Genomic DNA, 18049 nt, shown 5'->3' on the forward strand with positions numbered 1-18049 from the left:
CTCACTTTGCTGTGCATACATTTTCATCCTCGCCCTTCCTTTTTTTTTCCTTTGTAGGCCTTTGTTCTTTGTCGGCTCTCCACCGTCTCGCCGGTGGCCCTTTTCCGTGGTTTGTGCTGTATCGCACTGTATATAGCTGCGCTTCGCTTGCCTCTGAGTGCCTTCGCCGCCACCCCACCCCCTACTCCCTCTCCCCCATCCCATATATATATATATATTTCTTCTGTCTGCATCTCTCCCGTCTTTCTCTCTTCGTATAATCTTACGTTCCTGTTATGTGTCGTACGCTGGACAGATTTTTCTGCTCCCTTTTCTCCCCCCTCATCATCCCCAGCATTGTATCCTCTCATCTCCTTTATTCTTCTGACCAAACCGCCACGTGCGTGTGCGTGACTGTCCAAGCAGCTCGGTCACTCTCACAGACAGTCAGGGCCCCAAGTAGCTCACAGCAAGCTGCGACGTGGTGCACACCCCACGGGGCCTGCTGCCGCGACAGAAAGCACGAACAACTCCAAAAGAGAAGCGAATCCCCACGGCGAAACCCCTACGCGGCTGGCAAGGCAGCGCAACTGAAGCACGTGAACGTCGCTTTGGAGTAACGCAGGCGCGCACAGCCATGTCCTTCCGCCGCCCGCCCCCAGTGAGACGATCGTGCACGTCTGTCGAGTTCGCGCAGGCCGGAGAGGATGTTACGCCGGAGCGCAACTTCACCGTTCCTGATGTGATGGATAACGACAGCGTGACCATCGACACTGAGGGGCCCACTGCTTCGCCGAACACCCCCGCTCGCGTGCGCTCGCCGGAGCATCCCCGGCGGCGTAGCACCGTGCGCATTGACGGCGCGACTCTGCCGCAGCCGGGAACCTCCCCCTCCACCTCGTTGCAGCAACTTCGCCGCCCCTCCGTGAGTGAGTGTCGCCGGCGCGGCTCGCTGTCGGCGAGCGGCACACATGCATCTCTTCGCCGCTTCTCACGGCCAAACACGGTGGAGGTGTCGAAGGACTATCTGCAGTCCGTGGCGGAGGCGCACGGCGTCACTGTAGAGCACGTGCGCGATGTTATGATCGCCGCTCAGGGCGATACCGACCTCATGCTGGCAATTCTCCAGAGCGAAATGGATGTGCAGCTTGCCTCGCCGGCGAACATCGACGTGCTGCACTTCGGAACGCAAGAGACGGTACGCCGACTACTTCTCTTCCTCGAGCTGCCGCAGGAGTGGGAGGGCGAGGTGGTGCGGACGCTGAACGTGACCAACGGCGACGCGCAGGAGGCAGCCGCCATCCTCGCACAGAAATCTGGCCAGAGGTCCATCTCGCTGCCGAACGATATCACAGCGTCGCGTCAGCAGGTGCTCACAGCCACAGAGGCTGAGGAGCTGCCGCTGCTGCTGCAGCGTCTAGGTCAGAGCCCCAATGGTGAGACGCGCCAGTTGCAGGCCGAGTTCCCGGACCGCACTGTGGACGAGATCCGCACGGCGTTGCAGCTGACAGACGGCAACATGGAGAACGCACGCCTCTTCTTGCGGGAAGATCACACAGCGTCGAAGAACAGCAACAGGGATGCCATAGGTAACATCTTTGCTCGCGCCGCTGCGACACGCGGGTCACGGCCGCGGCCGGACCACCGCAAGGAGATCGAGGCTGTATACCACAAGCTCAACGGCGGTGTCGGCATCAGCAAGAGCACGGTCGAGGTCCTCGACGTCGCCACCCGCGAGGACGTCGTGAAGACGAGTCTGTCGCCGCAGGAGTTTCAGCTCTACCGCAGCAGTGGGCGCGGCGGCGGCGGTGGCTGCACCGCTGCTGAGGGCGCCGATAACCCGAGTCGGCAGCAGCCTGTGTCCCAGAGCGGAGATTCGACCCCAGCGGCATCTACCTCGAACGCTTTTGTCTGTACCAAAGCTTCGCCATCGTTGTTGACACCAGACACGGGCGCATCGCGTGGATCGGACAAGGCGCCCGACTCGCGTCGCCCGCACCCACGACCGCTCTCCGCGGCGACGTTCATGACGTCGCCGCCCTTCTCCGACTGCGGCACAAGTGGGGCACGTCATCCATCGAATGCAACTCGCCTGAACGTCATGCCGGCCTCCTCGCACGAGTCACCGTCCGCGGCAGCCGTCACCGACACGATTCAACGCGCAGCACTGCCTGCGCAGCGGTCGCGTCGATCATCCCTCTCACGAGAGGCGAAGAATGTGTCGGCGCGCCTCGCAGGCCGCCTTGATCTGCCGTCGCTGCATATCGTGCGAACCGGCGGCGACGCTGCCGAAACTGGCAGCTCGGCCGCCGCCCTCAACAACTCTACCAGCACCTCCGCCGCCGAAAGCAGTGTCAGCGGGCACTCCAGTAGACGCTCACCACCATCGCCGCACTCTGCCAAGGTGATCGCTCCTCGCCGTTCGAGCGTTGCGGCGATGAACCTGAATGACTATCGCGGCTCAGGCGCCGCTGCAGAGGCGGGGAGGGCAGACCACGTGTGGACCAGCGCAGGCGGCGATGCGGCAGGCAGTAGCGGCACGTACTTTGCATCCGTAGCGCCTGGATCTGCTCTCACCGCGTCGCAGCAGCTTACTGGCCAGCCGTTGCACTCGCCGCATACGGAGAGCCTGCTTAACACTGTCCTTAGTCAGCTTGGCACGAACACAGAAGGCCATCAGGACAAGGAGAAGCAGCGGCAACAACGTCAGCTGTCCTCGGAGCTTGTAGACACGACTTCTCTTAGGGCATTTTGGCTGTCCGGTAGCGCTGATAACAACAACACACCCGTGTCCGCCAGCGGCGTCTCGTCGCCAAGGCCGACGGCGCCGCCACCGCCACCACCACCCGGGAGCTCCGCCACGGCGCCGAGTGCCGCGGGGCCTGCTCCTCCTCCCGGCTTTCCTTCACCCCCGCCACCGCCAGGGTACAAGGCATGTGGCCCCGCTAGCTCTGCTCCGCTGCCGCCGCCACCCCCACCACCCGGCGGCAGTGGCGCTCCGAGCCCTCCTGCCGGCTTGCCTCCACCACCGCCGCCTGGCCTCCCTCCCCCTACAGGCGGACCCAAGCAACCACCGCCACCGCCGCCACCGCCACGGATGGGTAACGGGCCACCGCTACCACCAGGAAAGGGCGCGAGCGCTGCAGCAGCCCCGGTGCCAAACAGCAGCACAACGCGCAACGTGCCGATCAACGGCGCCGTCGGCGACTCCGATGACGCCATCTTCAAGTCTGCGCGACCAATCGGGCTGACAGCCGGAGCGCGTGATAAGCTGCTTGCCCTCTTCCCGAAGGCGGCGCCAAAGCACGTGATGGAGGAGGACGAGGCGACGTCGCGCGTGCAGCGCATTCTCGATGTGAACCGTGACCGAAACGTTGGCATTGTACTGAAGTTTATTCGGCTGCCCATTCAGCAGATCGAGGCGAGCGTGCGCACGTTCGACACACTGACGCTCGGCGAGGAGCGCATCTCCGGCCTTCTCAAGATTATTCCAACTTTGGACGACTTCGAGGCAATCGCGCGAGCACAGAAGGTGCACGGCGGCCCGTGGAAGCGTGCAGAGGAGCAGCAGCTGCCACAAGCGGTCCGCTTCTTCCTCATGACGCAGCGCATTGACCACTACGCCGAGCGCATCCACGCCTGGAGTCTGCGGTATGAGCTGCATGGACGGCTCGAGTACCTGGAGCAGAAGCTGAGCAAGGCGGATAAGGCGATTGACGCCACCTTTGCCTCCCCCTCACTGCCTGATCTGTTGTACTTCCTGCTCGAGGTGAGCAATTTCCTGAACGCTGGCAGCCGCTTCCAGGGTGCCAAGGGGTTCCCCATCACGCAGTTGCCGCAAATCATGGACTTCAAGACAACCGACGGCAAAGGTACCCTACTGCAGTACGTGGTTGAGATACTGGACACAGTGAACCCGCACCTGCAGGCAATCTCGAGCGAGCTGATGCCGGCCGTCGACGAGGGTCGTGACATTGACGTTGCCAGCATTGAGCAGGAGCTCAAGAAGCTGCGGGGCCGCCTGCAGAAGTGCAAGCATCTGATTGAGCAGCTGAAGAACGATGTACGCTGGACGAACGTGCTGGGCAAGTTCATCTACCGCTCGTTACCGGAGCTGGAGCGAGTCGAGAAGCTTGCGGAGTCGATCAACGGCAAGGCGGAGCGCCTGCAGGAGTTCCTGTGCGAGAAGAGGGAGACGTTTTCGCTGAACGAGGCTCTGCGGGTTCTGTCCAACTTCTGCAAGCGGTACGAGCAGGAGCGCGAGAAGCAGCGGCTACGGCAGGAGCGTCAGGACCGCATGGAGGATAACAAGCAGCGGCGGCAGAGCATAGCGTCCAGCGCTGTGGTGAACCACGGCGATTTGTCGTCGCAGACGCCGACTGAGTCATCATCGCAGCAACGGCGGTTCAGCCAGCAGCAGTGGCAGCAGTCTCCGCAGAGACAGTCTCCACCCCTGCATGCGAGCTCGAACGGCGCGGACCGTGTTAGGGCCACTACTGACGCTGAGTTTAGCATCAGCCGCCTCCGCGGCGGTGCGAGCCTACGGGCTTCTGGAGTAGCCCCCGCTAGCCGTTCCGATGGCAGCCCCGGCACCGCCGAGCAGGGGAGGTCGCACCCGCCACACAACAACGGAATTGGTGCCGCCAACGGGACTGAGGACCGTACATCACCACCAGTGGACCGCACTAGCAGCGGCAGCACCCCCGCCAACGACAGCACGGGTGGCGGCTATCGCCGACGTCTCAGCAGCGGCGAAGTAAAGCAACCCGGTGTCAACACTATCGCTGTTTCAGCTCGTGGACCTCTGCCCAGCTCGAGTGCGCGTGCCGGCACTGGCAAAGTCGGAGGAGAGGTATTGCCGCCTGTCGGCAAGGCTCCGGTTGTCCTATCTGCGCGCGCCTCAAGCAGCGTGCGCACCCACGCGGAGAGCGCCCGGCGAGATGTTCGACAAACATAAGGAGGGGGGAGAGAGGGAGTGTGGGTGGGTGGTCGTGGAGCTGTCTTCGTCCTAAGTTCTGCAGCCCTTTTTCCTTCTGATGCATGTCGCCCTCTCGTGCATCGGGTGGCTCTGCCATCTGCATTGATGGCGCATGCGTGTTGCATGCGTGTTTGAGGGAAGGGTGGGATAGGTAGATGACACACCGGCGTCAAGAGCGGGAGAGGGAGCCTGGCGGGAAGGCTGGCGCGAAACGTTGTTCCTCATGCGGCGCAACTCCTTCCCTTCTCCGCCGTCTCTCTTTTGTGCTGTTCTCGGCTCTGTGCGCTGTGTGTCTGTGTTGCAGTCGCTGACCCCAGCCTTACGTTTTCCTATTCCACCAACTCTCCTTTTGTCCACCTCTTCCGCTCTCCTCACGGCGTGTGCGTGCGCTTGTACTCCATCCCCGCCAGCCCCTCCCGCCTCGCGGTCACCACCTCGTCCTCTGCCCTTTTCATAGGCCAAGTTTGTCTCGCTCGCACGTACCCCCTCCCTCCCTCTCCCTGCCCCTCCGCCTCATCGACATCCCTTGTCTTCGTCTTTTCCAAGCATTCCGACCCCTTTCCCTTACGCCTTTCACGAGGGAGGGGGGATGGCAAGGGGCCGCATTGTTCACTCGATCTCTTTCTCCACCGGTGTGCCTTTTCTGTGGTTCGTCGTATTGCTGTGTCCTGTCAGTTGGTGTTCCGCTTGTGCGCGTGCACTCGTCCTTGTGGAGGCGGTGATGGTGGTATACACACCACACATACGATATATATATATATGTGTATATGTATAAGTATCTAAATATGTGTATATGTTGTTTTCGTTCGTTTTGTATTGCCCCCTCCCCTTCCCTTTTCCTCTGTCCTCCTCATCCTCTTTCGCGCTGCCGCGCGTCACTCTTGTGTCCCTCCCTGGGATGAGGACAGCTGACGACAGCAGCGGGTCGCAATGCGGTGGGGGGGTGAGGAGCACATGAATCATGTTTTCATTTTTGTTTGCGTGACGAGTGGTCGACGATGACGTCCATCGAAGCGACACGCACACAAACACGCGACGAGGCATGGAAACACGGAAGAAAGCACACCAGCAGATGGGGTGGGTATCGCCCTCGGCAATGCCAGCCCCAGGCGTCCAGAAATGGAGGCAACCGAAAGTGCACGTGCATGCGCTTTTTCGTTTTCGTTTTTTTTTGTCTTCGTTGGCGTGGGCGGTGATGTGAGATGGTGTATGCAGGCAAGTATGTTCCCATAGCAGCCTGCCATGGCATCCGAGCCGACGTGTGTTGCTTGATGAATGGGCAGCGAAGGAGGTTAAGAGGCGGAGGACGAGACTGCACGTCTTCTGTCCTTTCGAGCCCCCTCCCCTTTTTCTTTTGCCGAGCTACGGCACTTCGGCCCCAGGCAGATCTGAGAGAGGGAATGCTTGGACTGTGAGAAGGATAGTAGTGTGAACGTGTGTGTGTGTGGGGGGGGAAGGGGAGGGGAGGGGAGGTGTAGCAGGATGGGTGGCGGCAGCGCGAGGCAGACTCATGATGGCCGATCCTCTTTTCGATGGAGATTCTACCCTTCTGCCTTACTCGGCCTGTTCTCCTCCCGGTCTCTGCAGCATTGTGGCTGCGTCTTCCTCAAGTAACTATTATCATCGTTTCTGCCCTGCTCTGCTCCTCCCACCCTTTCTTTCTTTGGACATGTGCTGACCTGCAGCCATTTGTGCCGCCTCACACCAGCGAAGAACTTGGTAGCCGCCACATACCCACCCCTCCACCCCCCACGTCCCCTCGCCATTCCACATGAATGTGCGAACCACGCGCGATGGCGTGGCGGAGGTGTTTGAGCGGGATCGAGTGGCGCTCATTATGCAGCAGACACTCGCCCACCGTTACGCCCGCCCGCTGCCGTCGCCGCTCTCCGATGGCGTGCATGACGGCCACCTTGTGGACTCTGTGGGCTGCAGCTCCGCCGCACCCGGCATGACCGCTAAGTCGCCCTCCTCTTCACCTCGCTTGACATGTCCATTGCACTACACGCTGCGCCGGTGCTCTCGCACCGAGTATTATCTTCGCTTTACTCCACCGATTCCTGACACGGCAGGATTCATGGAGTCGAGCACGGCGGGGGGCTCTCCCTCTGTGTCGACGCAGTGGCAGTCGCGGGACGACGAAGCCTGTGTAGCGGCTGCCGTGGCCGCAGAGTGCTGGCGTCACGCCGCCTTCACTGCACTTACGCAGCGAGACCTGCGCCGACTATGCGGACTGCCCGAGGAAACCGGGCCCGGCACCAACGGACACCGGCACGACCCTACACCGTCGTCGCCTTCTCTTTCTGCGACGCCAGTGGCGTTGCATCCCCGTCGCTCCTCTCCTCCTCTCGTGACTCACCATGAGTTTTATGAGATGCCGCCCCGGTGGGTCATGCAGAGCCTCGGCGAGGTGGATCAGCACACTTTTCACAACTACGCAGAGTGGGATTACCGGCGCCTTGTCACTCCGCTCGACGTAGGGGCCACCGTCGTGAAGCAGGCGATGGGCGCGGAGGGAGCCGCCCCTCCGACCACTGCCTCCGCTCCTGGCGGTGGTCAGTCTGCCTGCCCAGCAGGACCGGTGGCATCGTTGTATTCGCCGGCGCAGATAATGACAGAGAGAGGTGGTGCCGGACCACCATCGTCCTCGTCTCTGGGCCGCGCGTTTGCGTCCCCGTCGGAGGCGGAGCATGTGCTGTGTTGTCAAGAGCGTTTCCGTGTGCGTTCAACAGCAGCTATGGCGCACGGGGCATACTGGGTGGAGGTCGTGCTGCTCACGGCGGAGGAGGAGTGTGATAGGAGGGAGGTAAGAGTAACGGCAAGCTCAGACACTGTGATTCCTGCCGTTGCTGATACCGTGAACAACAGCATCACCTGTGAGCGCGTCGACCGCGATGCGTTGCTGCTGCACCCTCCTGCAGCGCTTTATGTGGACCCCCTTCTGCCCTGTGACGAGCTCTACAGCGAGCGCGGCGTCAACACCAGCGTCTATGTCTTCTTCCTGCGCGCACTCCAACAGCAGCAGCAACGCAAGCTCGCAGATGGTCGCATCTCGCGCGATACCGCCAGCTCCGACAGCAGCAGTGTCTGTAGAGGTATGCGCCCGGGGAAAGGTACCGGCGTGTCCAACCCACCCGAGGCCGCAGCGGCGCTGGCCCTACAGCTTGCCTTGTGCGCGCGACAGCGGCGTCTGGAGTTGGCGGGACGCATTCATCGAGCAATCAACGCCGCCGATTCCTCATCTGTGCTGGGGCGCGTACCCTCGAGAGAAGTCGCCACGTGTGTCATAGCAGGCACCGCTGTCACCTCTGCCAAGTACTCGGGGCGTGGCGCACCTGCGGTGTCGCTGCAGGTGCGCGTGGACCATGCTCGAGGATCTGTGCAGCTTCGCGCGCTGACACTGGAGGATTCGGCGGACAGTACCGGTGACGTGCTAGGAAGCGAGTGGGACGCAAGCGGACATGCGGCAGCACCCACCTCGTCAGCTGCGGCACGACCCCGTCTGCAAGACACGAAAACCTCCAGTGCTGCCTACACCAAGCGGGGAAGAGAGGACGCGGAGGAAGGCGAGGAGGCAGTGCAATACACCCACAACGCTGCCACAACCAAGGCGATGCGGTCGCCAACAGTGGAGGTGCTGCTCCGCTCTGCTTGGAAGCTGGCTGCCCTTTACGATATGACGCGTTTCGCGTCGCTGGAGCAGCAACAGGCAGAGCGGGGCGCCAGCGAGGAAAGCAGCGAGGCGCAGGTGAAAAGCCCCGAAGGGGCGCAGACGCGCGCATCTCTTCCGGCTTCATCGTCCTCGTGGCTCGCGACGTCACTCTTGACACGCCTTACAGGCACGCCGTCAGCGGTTTCTGGGCTAACTGCATCAGGAACCTCTGGCGCCCACAGTGAAGCACCATGCGACTCTGGCTGGGTCACTGTGGCACTTCATCGCGGGGGTGCATGCTTGTCGTCAACAATGCCGGTTGCCGGTAAAAGGGCCCCTTGCCCATCCCCGTCTGCTGGACGGATCGACCACCCAAGTGCCTCTTCGCCTTTTCCGTCGTTGACCGATGACGATCCACCAACTGGTGTTCTCGCGGCTACCGCCATCGCCAGCACCACTCTGACCACGACCACAACTACCGCCGAAGAGCGCATCTTTCTTGGGCGACTTTTCACCCTTCTCCTTCGGTATCGTACGCTCTTTGGGGAGCGTGGGTACAACCAAGGCCCACAGGCTGCTGTGCCGCCACCGGTAATGGAGCACCTTGCCGCCGTCTTCGAGATCAGCGCCGAGGCCTTCGCGTCGCCGCTGAACGCGCAACTGCCCCAGTTTGGTTCTCTGTTCCCCGACACAGACCGGCACTTTGGAAGCATGGGATCCTTCTTCGACCTTCAGTTCGGCGGTGCCAGCAGCGACTTCCACGGTCAGCGCGTGCCCATACCAACCGACTGCGCTGCTCCGCCGCCAGGGTGCCATGTCGAAGTCAACCCGCCCTTCGACACGACTCTTCTTCGGCACATGGAGACGCATCTGCTGTCGTGTTTGACGCGTGCGCAGGAGTCGACGCAGAGCCTTCTGTTCCTCATTGTGCTGCCCAGTCATGACTTGGTGGACGCGGAGAAGGCGGTGGCAGCGGTGGCAGGCACGCGGCTTCCAACGCAAACGGCCGCTGCGAAGCGCCTCGGCAGCGACCGGTTGCGTGGGAGCAGTGCTCCTACTGCTGCCACTGCTTCGGTGCCACCGAGTACTGAACGCACCCTGCGCGAGTCGCCGTACTGCCTTGGCCACGTCCTTTGCGCGGCGGCGGAGTCGGCCTACGTGGACGGCCACCAGCACCTTCTGCAAAGTCCCTTCTTTCGCATCGAGACACCGACGCGGCTGATCCTTCTCGGCAACACGGCAGCCCGCGCGCGCTTCCCTCACGCAGCCGAGCAGTTGGAGTCGGTGCGTGTGGCCTGGAGGGAGCTGACGGAGAGCGCGCTGCGCGCGCGCTCTGCTAGTGCGCATTGAGCCGTGGCGTGCGCTCTCAAGTCTACGCGATGTCGGTGGCTTACCAGCATCGTTTGTCTCCCTCGTCTCAGCCATCTGAGGAGGGGCCGGTTTTCTTTTGTGTGTTGTGTTCAGCCCATCCGCGTGCATGGTGTCAAAAGGTCCGGCGCCAATGCGTTGTGGGTAAACAAAGAGCCCTCACAGCCTGCCCTCGGGCGCGGTTGCGGGACTCCCTGGTGCCGGTGAACAGGTGTGGGATGCCGCGGTGCCGGAGAGACATGCGGCCATGACCACGTTGGGAGCAGCTCACCACGAATGGTGTCGACGATGGAACAAGTATGCGCATCCGCCAACTGCTTTTCTGCCCTCGCTGCGTTGTGGTGATGCTGAGGGCAATCCATGGGCCTCGCCTGCGCTGTCTGCAGTGGGCTGAACGGCACCCAACGGTGTGTGGTGTGTGGCCGGTGCCCGTGACATAGCCGTCTGTGCAACAGGGATGGGTACGCTGCCGGCGGTGCGTGCGTGTACGTTTGTTGACTCGTTCGTGGTCGAAGGATACGTCAAAAGAGAAGGAAAAAGGTCCTCTCTGTGTTGGTCGAGGAGCTGCACCGCGTGCCTGCTGCCTCCGAACGGCGCCTGCACCCTTGTGTGTTGAAGCTTACCTTCGTGACCGCCTAAGTCATCGAGCCGGACTGCAAGAGAACGTCGCTCCTCGCTGCAAGCAGCAGCCCTCCACCCCGTGCCGCGCCTCTGTGACGCGAAAGGTGACCCTCCTAGCACCACTCTCCTGCCTCCTGCCTCCTGCCTCCTTGGACATCCCTACCCTTATCTGTGCGTTGCACACGCGTTCAGAGACCCGGGACAGATCTATAACGGGAGCGCGAGCAGGCACGCAACAAATCACTCTCCCGCCCCTCCGCACACACGCACGTGGGTGCGTGCATCCATCACGCACAAGCTCTAAGGTCTAGCCTCTCCTGCCTCCGGGTCTGCGTGCCGCCGCGCCTCCTCTTCTTATAGTCTTCTCTCGCGTTTCTTTGGCGGTCAATATTCACTCTGATGTTACTTCGACTTTTATGTTCCGTATGTATTCCTGGATCATCTTGCCTCGCTATCTTAACCGGCAGTCCCTCTCTCCCACACCCTCTTTTTCCATCACCACTGCTCCCTCGGCGTGTCTCCTACTCGAACGCGTGACCCCCTGTGCGCCTTCTCGCCCCTCACACCCACGCTCCCACCCTCCCGCCTGCCTGCCTGCCTGCCTGCCTGCCTGCCTGCCTCTCCAGCACACTCACAAGGATACACGCATGCGCAACGAGCATTTTCTCCCTTCCTTTATTTCGCTGTGAGGGCTCCTCGCTTTTCTCTGTTCTCTCTCTCTGTCGGCCTCCGCCGCCGTCTGTCAGGTGCGTCGCGCCTTGCCCCGGTCGTGCAGTCTCCTCCCTTCCCGTCACACCTCTCCGTCGTTTCTCTTCCCGCCATTTCTTGTCGCTGCCTCGCTCGCGTGATCTCCGTGTGTTGGGTTTCGTTTTTTTGCCGTCCTTTCTCTGCCGCCCCCTTTCTCCTCGCTGGTGTCGCGCGCGTGTCTGTGTGCCTCTCCCACGCCGTCCCCCCCTCCCCTCCTCCTATACTGCACCTCCGTCCACCACTTCCAGCCCCCTTCTCAGCCCTCCGTTTTGTTTTGTTTCTCAGTGGAGCTTCTTCTGCCTTGCGCCTCGCTTACACCGTTACCACACGTGCCAACCGCCGCGCCGCTTCTCCGCTTCTACTACCCACCCACCCCCTCGGGGGAGGGAGAGGCAGACATACGGGCGATTGATTGTGCACGTGCGTGCTTGTGTGGGCTCCTCCATTCTTTATCTTTCAGCTTCTCTTTCCGCTTTCCATCCGTGGTGTTGCAGACAACTCCTAATCGAGGTCGTACACCGAAGCCATCCGACGTGGAGCCTCCGACCGCTATGCCTGGGCGTTCAGGCAGTGAGGCAGGAGGCGTAGGCCCCTCAGTCGAGCTGGTAACTCCACTCAGTGCCACAAGGGCGACCTCTGCTAGGTCCTCCAGCGGGCGAGGTCATCCGTTACACCCAAGTGCCTCCGCCAGCTTCTGCTTCAGCGACACCGTTCCCACCCACGGTCAACACGCTTTGGCAAATGCCGGAGAGGTGGTTCACGTAGACCACGGTGGGGGCCAGTCGCAGCGGAGCTGCCTCCCCACCATCATCGACACGTCGGCGACTGAGCCGACTGCCGCTGGTGTGCCCTTTCTTCGCCCTGACTTTGTTTCTTCACGAGCGGTTTTGGCAGACATGACGATGAACAGCCAAGTCTCCACACCGCACCAGTCTACCCCCGCTGCTGACACGCGCTCTGTTCAGCTTCTTCAGCACCTGCAGCAGATGCTTCAGAACAACGTACCGACGGCGATGCTGCAGCAGTGGGTGTCCGCCAAGCTCCTCCAAGCCACATCGCCTGCCACCTTTACGCGACCTCCCGCTGCTGTCGTAGTTGGCCCCTCGCTATCTGCGAGACCGCTCCCCCCCACCGCCCTGCCAGCTTCGGCACGGGGGCAGCTGACAAGTCCACGCATCCCCGGTGGCAGTCGCCCGCCGCGACGGCCCGCGCCGGCGGTGTCTTTTTCTGCTGTCGCCTACCCACATCGTCAAACACACCAGCAGCAGCTCTCACCACGGCAGGGCAGCCCTTTGGACCGCGTCAACGTTTCTTCCGAATCGTCCTTCACCCCGTCTACCATCGGATGTGTGTCCACCGCAAACAGCGGCAGTGGTGTCCCCAGTGCTCTGACGCCGGCCGTCGATGGAGGCGCAGTTGCGCTCGCGCCAGCGATGCGCAGCGCCACGTCGGTGGGTGTCACGGTGCTGTCGAAGGCTGACATCGAAGCGCCTATATCAGGGCCCTCACTGCAGTTTTTGGCAGGTTCGGCGGTTGCGCCATCAGTGGAGAGGGGCCCCTGCTCCACCGTCAATGACCCGCTCACCAGCGGTGCCGGCAGTGACGTCGACCCGGCGGAAGCTCAGCGATTTTTCTGCGGCGACGGCCTACTAACGACTTCGCGACTGCGCCGGCAGCACTCCCAGTGTCGTTCGCTTCGAAACCAGAGCAGCAACGCCGGCTACAGTTCTCCCACTGCCCCATCTGGTGGGGTGTGGTCAGCGACGGTGTCCGGCACGGATGCTAACATGGCCCTCCCTCCGACCATCATTCTCCACTCAACGTCTTCCAGCCCTGCAGACTCCCCGAGGCACTGCCGCGTTGCCTCTGCACTGCACTCAGCTACGAAAGCAGCGATTCACGCGACAACGTCCCAGCTTGTGGCAGTCAAGCGGCAGAACATCTCACAGCTGCTCGAGGAGCGCTTCTCGCGTCACTCCCAAAATCTTGTCCGGCGCGCGGCATCGCCACTTGTGCAGGTCGGCAGCGGCTCGCCTGGGACTTCAGCGTTGTCCGGGGCGACTTTGGGGGCAGCTTTCTCGCAGGGACGGTCACGCTGTGAGAGCGACTTCGGCGCAGACAGTGACAACTCCAGCCTCGCCACCGCGAATACTGTGCTCGAGCGCCTCGAGGCACCGACCGGCTCGTTGGTCGCGCCAGAGACGCGGCTCCCATCGGTGGCAAGCGCTCCGCTCAAGGTGGAGGAGAGGGGTGCCGTGGTAGCGGTGCGGTTTTCGGCTCATCGCGCTCCTTTGCCATCGGTGGCCGCGGCGGCTTCTGGCACTGGCCCGGCGCGCAAATTGCTAGCCAGCCGTCCATCGCCTGCCATCACGCCACCCAGTCTGCTGGTGACGGGGATGGATCTGGGCGAGAGCGGCGGCTCTGGGGTGTCGTCACTCCAAGGTAATCGTAGCGTAAGCGACGACCATAGCGCCGTGTCGAACGGCGCCGCTGCTGCTGCCCCGCTGCCGTTGCCTGCATCCGTGGAGTCTGCGTCAATCCACCGATGCACCGACAGCATCCCTTCAGAGCAGCCCACGAATGCAGAGGCCCAGCTCAAGCTGCTGCTGCAACGGGGCCGGCCGAGCAGCACCTTGTCGGCCGTGATGGCTGCGCGCTCGCTGACGGCGGCCACAGAGGCTGCTTCGGGCGATGCCGCAGAGCCGGCGGCGGCCGCGGAAGTGCTGGGTGTCACCTCCCCCATGGCGGCTGATACGGAGGGCGCGAGCGTGCCCTGCACCCCTTGCCGGGAGTCGTCATCGCACACCAACTCGTTCATGCTCAGCGGCGGCGACTCGCACCAGTTGCCACGTTGGTGGGGCGGCGCTGCCGCCCATGACGGTGAGCATTACCATCTTCCTCATCGCGGCGCCATCTTGACCCTGCCTGCAGTGAGCGCCTCCGCCTCTCCGTTCGCGTCGGCGCAGCCGCCGCTGAACATCAACTCACACACACCTGTCTTGGAGACATCACTCTCGCAGCTTGCCCCGTTGCCATCCGCGGTGATTCAAGCCACACGCCAGGCCACCGTGACGCCGCGGAGGGTGACCAGCTTCGTCTCCAACGCCAGCAGTGACCTCCGTTGTGGTGGTGCGACCGGGGGGCACGGTGCCGCTTCGCTCCTCAACCTCGCCGAGCAAGATTCCTTTTCCCTGCATGATGACGTGCCGAGTTTTAACAGCAGCCACACCGCTGGCGTGTCGTCCATCGGCGACGGCATGAGCGGCAATCGCCGGCGCCACTTCTCCGTGCTTCACTTGAGCCAGTCGTCTATGAACGGCGGTGTAGACCCCATGGACGGAGTTATGCCGAGCTTCATCCTGGATGACATCAAGGGTGCGCAGCGCCGCTCCGGCCCACGCTTCTTGCGCTCCTTCTGCCGTCACACGCCTGTGCGAGCCACGGAGAGCGTGACGCACGAGGCGCTGAGGGGGCTTGGGGTGCCGTTCATTGAAGGCATCGACCAGGCCTCAGTCCCAACAAACGTCTTGCAGCTGATGGACGCATACAGGTTCACGGACAGCTGCGCCTTCTACGTGGCGATGTGCCTCAACGTGTTTCTGCGCTACGGGTTCGTGCAGCGCTTCGGATGGAATCTGCAGAAGCTGAAGAGGTTCTTCGAGGTGGCCGCGACGTACTTCCGCGGCGGCAACCCGTTCCACAATGCGGTACACGCCGTCGACGTCGTCATGGCGGCTCACCAGTGGCTCAACGAGGGGAGCACCGGCGCCGCACTTTCCGATGATGAGGCGATGACGTTTTTGTTCACCGCCATGGTGCAGCAGCTCGCTCACACAGGCGCCGATAACCGCCTGCTTGGACAGCTGAAACACCCGTACGCGATGCTCTGCAGCTACGCGTCGCCTCAGCAGGGTGCCACTGTCGCACTAGTGATGGCGCTACTGAGTCGACCAGAGCTGCATTTCTTTCCAGTCCCCTTCCTCGCCACAGCTCACACTGCTGGCGCCAGTGTCGTTGCCGACCCGGCCCTTGTAAAGGAGTGGACCACGGGCCGCGAGTCGCAGGTGTACGATATGCTGGCTGACCTTATCACGGCCACAGACGAGCGTAACCATGCCACGCTGAAGCAAAACATCGTGCGCATGGGGGAGGAGAACGCGCGGCGGCACGGCTGCATGTGTGCTTCCACTCACACCGACCGCTCCTTCTCCCAGGCCGACGCCGCGACGCGGCTGCCGTACCCGTCCCTGCTGGGCAACTTCTGTCTCAGCTGCTGCGCCTACATCACCGACGCGCACGTGCCCGACCTGCTGAAGGCGGTGCTGCACTTCATTGACTTCGCGTACCTGTTCCGCCCTTACCAGGTCTATCTGTCCGGCAACATCGCCTACATGGCGGAGGTGTACCGGCAGAGCCAGCGGGAGTACCAACTGCTGCAACGCTGGCAGGAGCAGCAGCTGCCAAGGGCCTTGACGGATGGGGCGGATGGGGAGAGGGTTGGGGAGGAAGTTCTGCGGAGGCGGTCTGGTGCTCAAAACCCCGGCGCACCTTTCTGCGCCCCGGCGACGGACGCTTACGCGCCAGCGGTAACGTTTGCCACGGCGCTTCTGGCAGAGCAGCAACCTTGGCGGCAAGGCGTTGCTCAAGCCTCCACCGTGACCTCGCTGCAGCGCAGCGGCGATGAGGCCGTGCTAACTGCGGACGCCCCGCCGCCGTCGCGCCGTGTGACGGACGTGACGCTGCCGAGCGAGATGCCAGCGCATCGTCACTCTATGCGTCCGCCACTGCTGGCGCTGAATGCGCAGCTGATGCAGCAGGCGACGAGAGCGTCCCAGGACGAGGACGCCTCTGTCTTGAATGCGCTGGGCAGTTCGACGTGCGCACAGCCCCTCAAGGGTCTCGGTCGCGATATTGTGCTCATTAGCCTGGAGGACTTGTGCCTGCCCTTCCTCGTGCAGCTGGCCCCGTACATGCCGGAGGCGTGGGTGGCGGCGAGTTACGAGAACCATCAGCGGCTGATGAAGTCTCTTCCAACACCGGAGAAGTTTGATGAGGTCGTCCATCGGTTGCTCGGCATGGGCGAGGAAACAGAGGCGGAGAGGCTCGAGGAGGATATGAAGAAAGAGGGCGAGGCCGAGGAGGAGGCGGATTGCCTTGCTGCTGAGGGCTCTTTTGCGCTACCGTGGCGGCTGCTGCGTCCGATACGCCCCATTGAATCGGAGTGGACGGTGGACAAGGACGGTCTGGTGCGACGTGTGGTGAGAGAGATCATGAGAGGGCCCGATCAGCTGCTGAAAGAAAGCGATGCGAGCTGAGATGTGGAGTAGGTGGGGAGTGGTGGTGGTTAGGGAGGGAGGGGGGGACTGGCTGGCTGTCGTTCATCTCCGACAGTTGTGGGCTCTCCTCCCTCTCTTTCTGTGAGCTGGCAGCCGACCCTACGCATAAACTGGCGAGCGCGAACAACGGGTACGTGCGGATGCGTACACATTCACACCCAAGTGACGAGATGCGCACGCCTTCTGCTATAGATGTACACTACCAGGTGTGAGGAGCGCGCGCGTCAGGCTGTTTAGCACCTTCTGTTTTATTCCTTCTATCTTCATGTGTGTGTGTGTCTGTCTCCCCTCTCCCTTCTCCCTTCACGACCATCCTTCCCCTCCCTGTCCACGACGGCTGTGGGGCCCCAGCCATGGTGCACCTCCGAGGTATGCCCGTGTCTGCGCATGCCCCCCCTCCCCCTCCTCCTCCTCCCTCTCTCTGCTTGTCTTCTTTTGTTTCTATGGCTGCAGCTTCCCGTGCCACGCTGCCTCTGCGCGCGCCCCTTCCCCTCCCTCTGCCTGTATCGGTGGGCGCCGTGTGATACGCCCCGCCACGCATGCTCCGCTCTTCTTCGCTTCCTTGCCTTGCCTTTATTGTTGAGCGAAAACATGTATGCCCCCTCCCCCCCATGTGTGCTCTTGCGGTCGATGCTGCCGCTGGTCGACCCGCCGTGCGCGTGCGCTGCTCACATCACCACGCGGCAGTGCACCCATTCCTCCTCTTGTCGCTCTCTGTGTTGATTGACTTTACCCCCTCCTCTCTCCTCTCCTGTCCCTTCGACGCGTGCCTATGCATGCGCCGGTGCGTGCGCTCAGGGGTCATTCGTACGATGTGTCGTCCGTCACGCCGTATTATCCAAAACGGGGTCGTGGTATCTATGCTGCTTCTCGTGCTCTTCCTTGGCCTCCTCCCCCCTCCTCCTCCTCCCCCCTCGCGACAACATTACCATCACACTCACCCACCCCCCGCGTGGCCTTTGTGCAGCCGTTCGTCATCTCTCCGGATTGTTTCTTTGCTTTGTGGATGTCTGATAACAACTTTCGCATGTTTCCGCTGGTGTGTCGTGCCGTTGTGCCGCCTCCCCCCTCTGTCTGTGTGTGTGGGTGGATGTGGGTGTGGGTGGGTCGCTTCTCTTTTCCCCCTTCTTCGTCCTGTCTCTGTTTCTCGTGGAGGTGTACGAGCAACGGGCAGGCTGGGCGGTGCGAGGGGTGCGCCGGAGTAAGAGATGTGGATGCTGTGTGCTTGATCCCTCCCCGCCCCCCTTCCCTTCCCTCTCTGTTTCTCTCCCCCTTGGCACATAGGCTGCTATGGGAAGCGGGACGCACACACAGACAGAGCGGAGAAGGGAGGGGGGGCGGGGGACAGTGGTGCTGGGCAACACGCAT

The 18049-nt window shown here is 62.3% G+C and overlaps 3 protein-coding genes across 3 annotated transcripts; all 3 read left to right on the plus strand.

Annotated features, from left to right (window-relative positions):
• Positions 1 to 1060: 1060 nt before the first annotated feature.
• LMXM_17_0930 (putative formin) lies at positions 1061 to 4936 on the plus strand (the record flags this gene model as incomplete). The annotated part of the gene is made up of 1 exon (XM_003873910.1): positions 1061 to 4936. One exon carries the CDS (start codon positions 1061 to 1063, stop codon positions 4934 to 4936), a length of 3876 nt encoding a protein of 1291 aa, XP_003873959.1.
• A 1792-nt stretch (positions 4937 to 6728) lies between these two features.
• Positions 6729 to 9959, plus strand: LMXM_17_0940 (conserved hypothetical protein; the record flags this gene model as incomplete). Its single annotated transcript, XM_003873911.1, has 1 exon — positions 6729 to 9959. The coding sequence occupies one exon, from the start codon at positions 6729 to 6731 to the stop codon at positions 9957 to 9959; it is 3231 nt and encodes a 1076-aa protein (XP_003873960.1).
• Positions 9960 to 11896: 1937 nt separating this feature from the next.
• Positions 11897 to 16660, plus strand: LMXM_17_0950 (conserved hypothetical protein; the record flags this gene model as incomplete). Its single annotated transcript, XM_003873912.1, has 1 exon — positions 11897 to 16660. The coding sequence occupies one exon, from the start codon at positions 11897 to 11899 to the stop codon at positions 16658 to 16660; it is 4764 nt and encodes a 1587-aa protein (XP_003873961.1).
• Positions 16661 to 18049: the final 1389 nt, after the last annotated feature.

The sequence above is a fragment of the Leishmania mexicana genome, chromosome 17 (assembly GCF_000234665.1).
Source record: "Leishmania mexicana MHOM/GT/2001/U1103 complete genome, chromosome 17".
Taxonomy (NCBI): Eukaryota; Euglenozoa; class Kinetoplastea; order Trypanosomatida; family Trypanosomatidae; genus Leishmania; species Leishmania mexicana.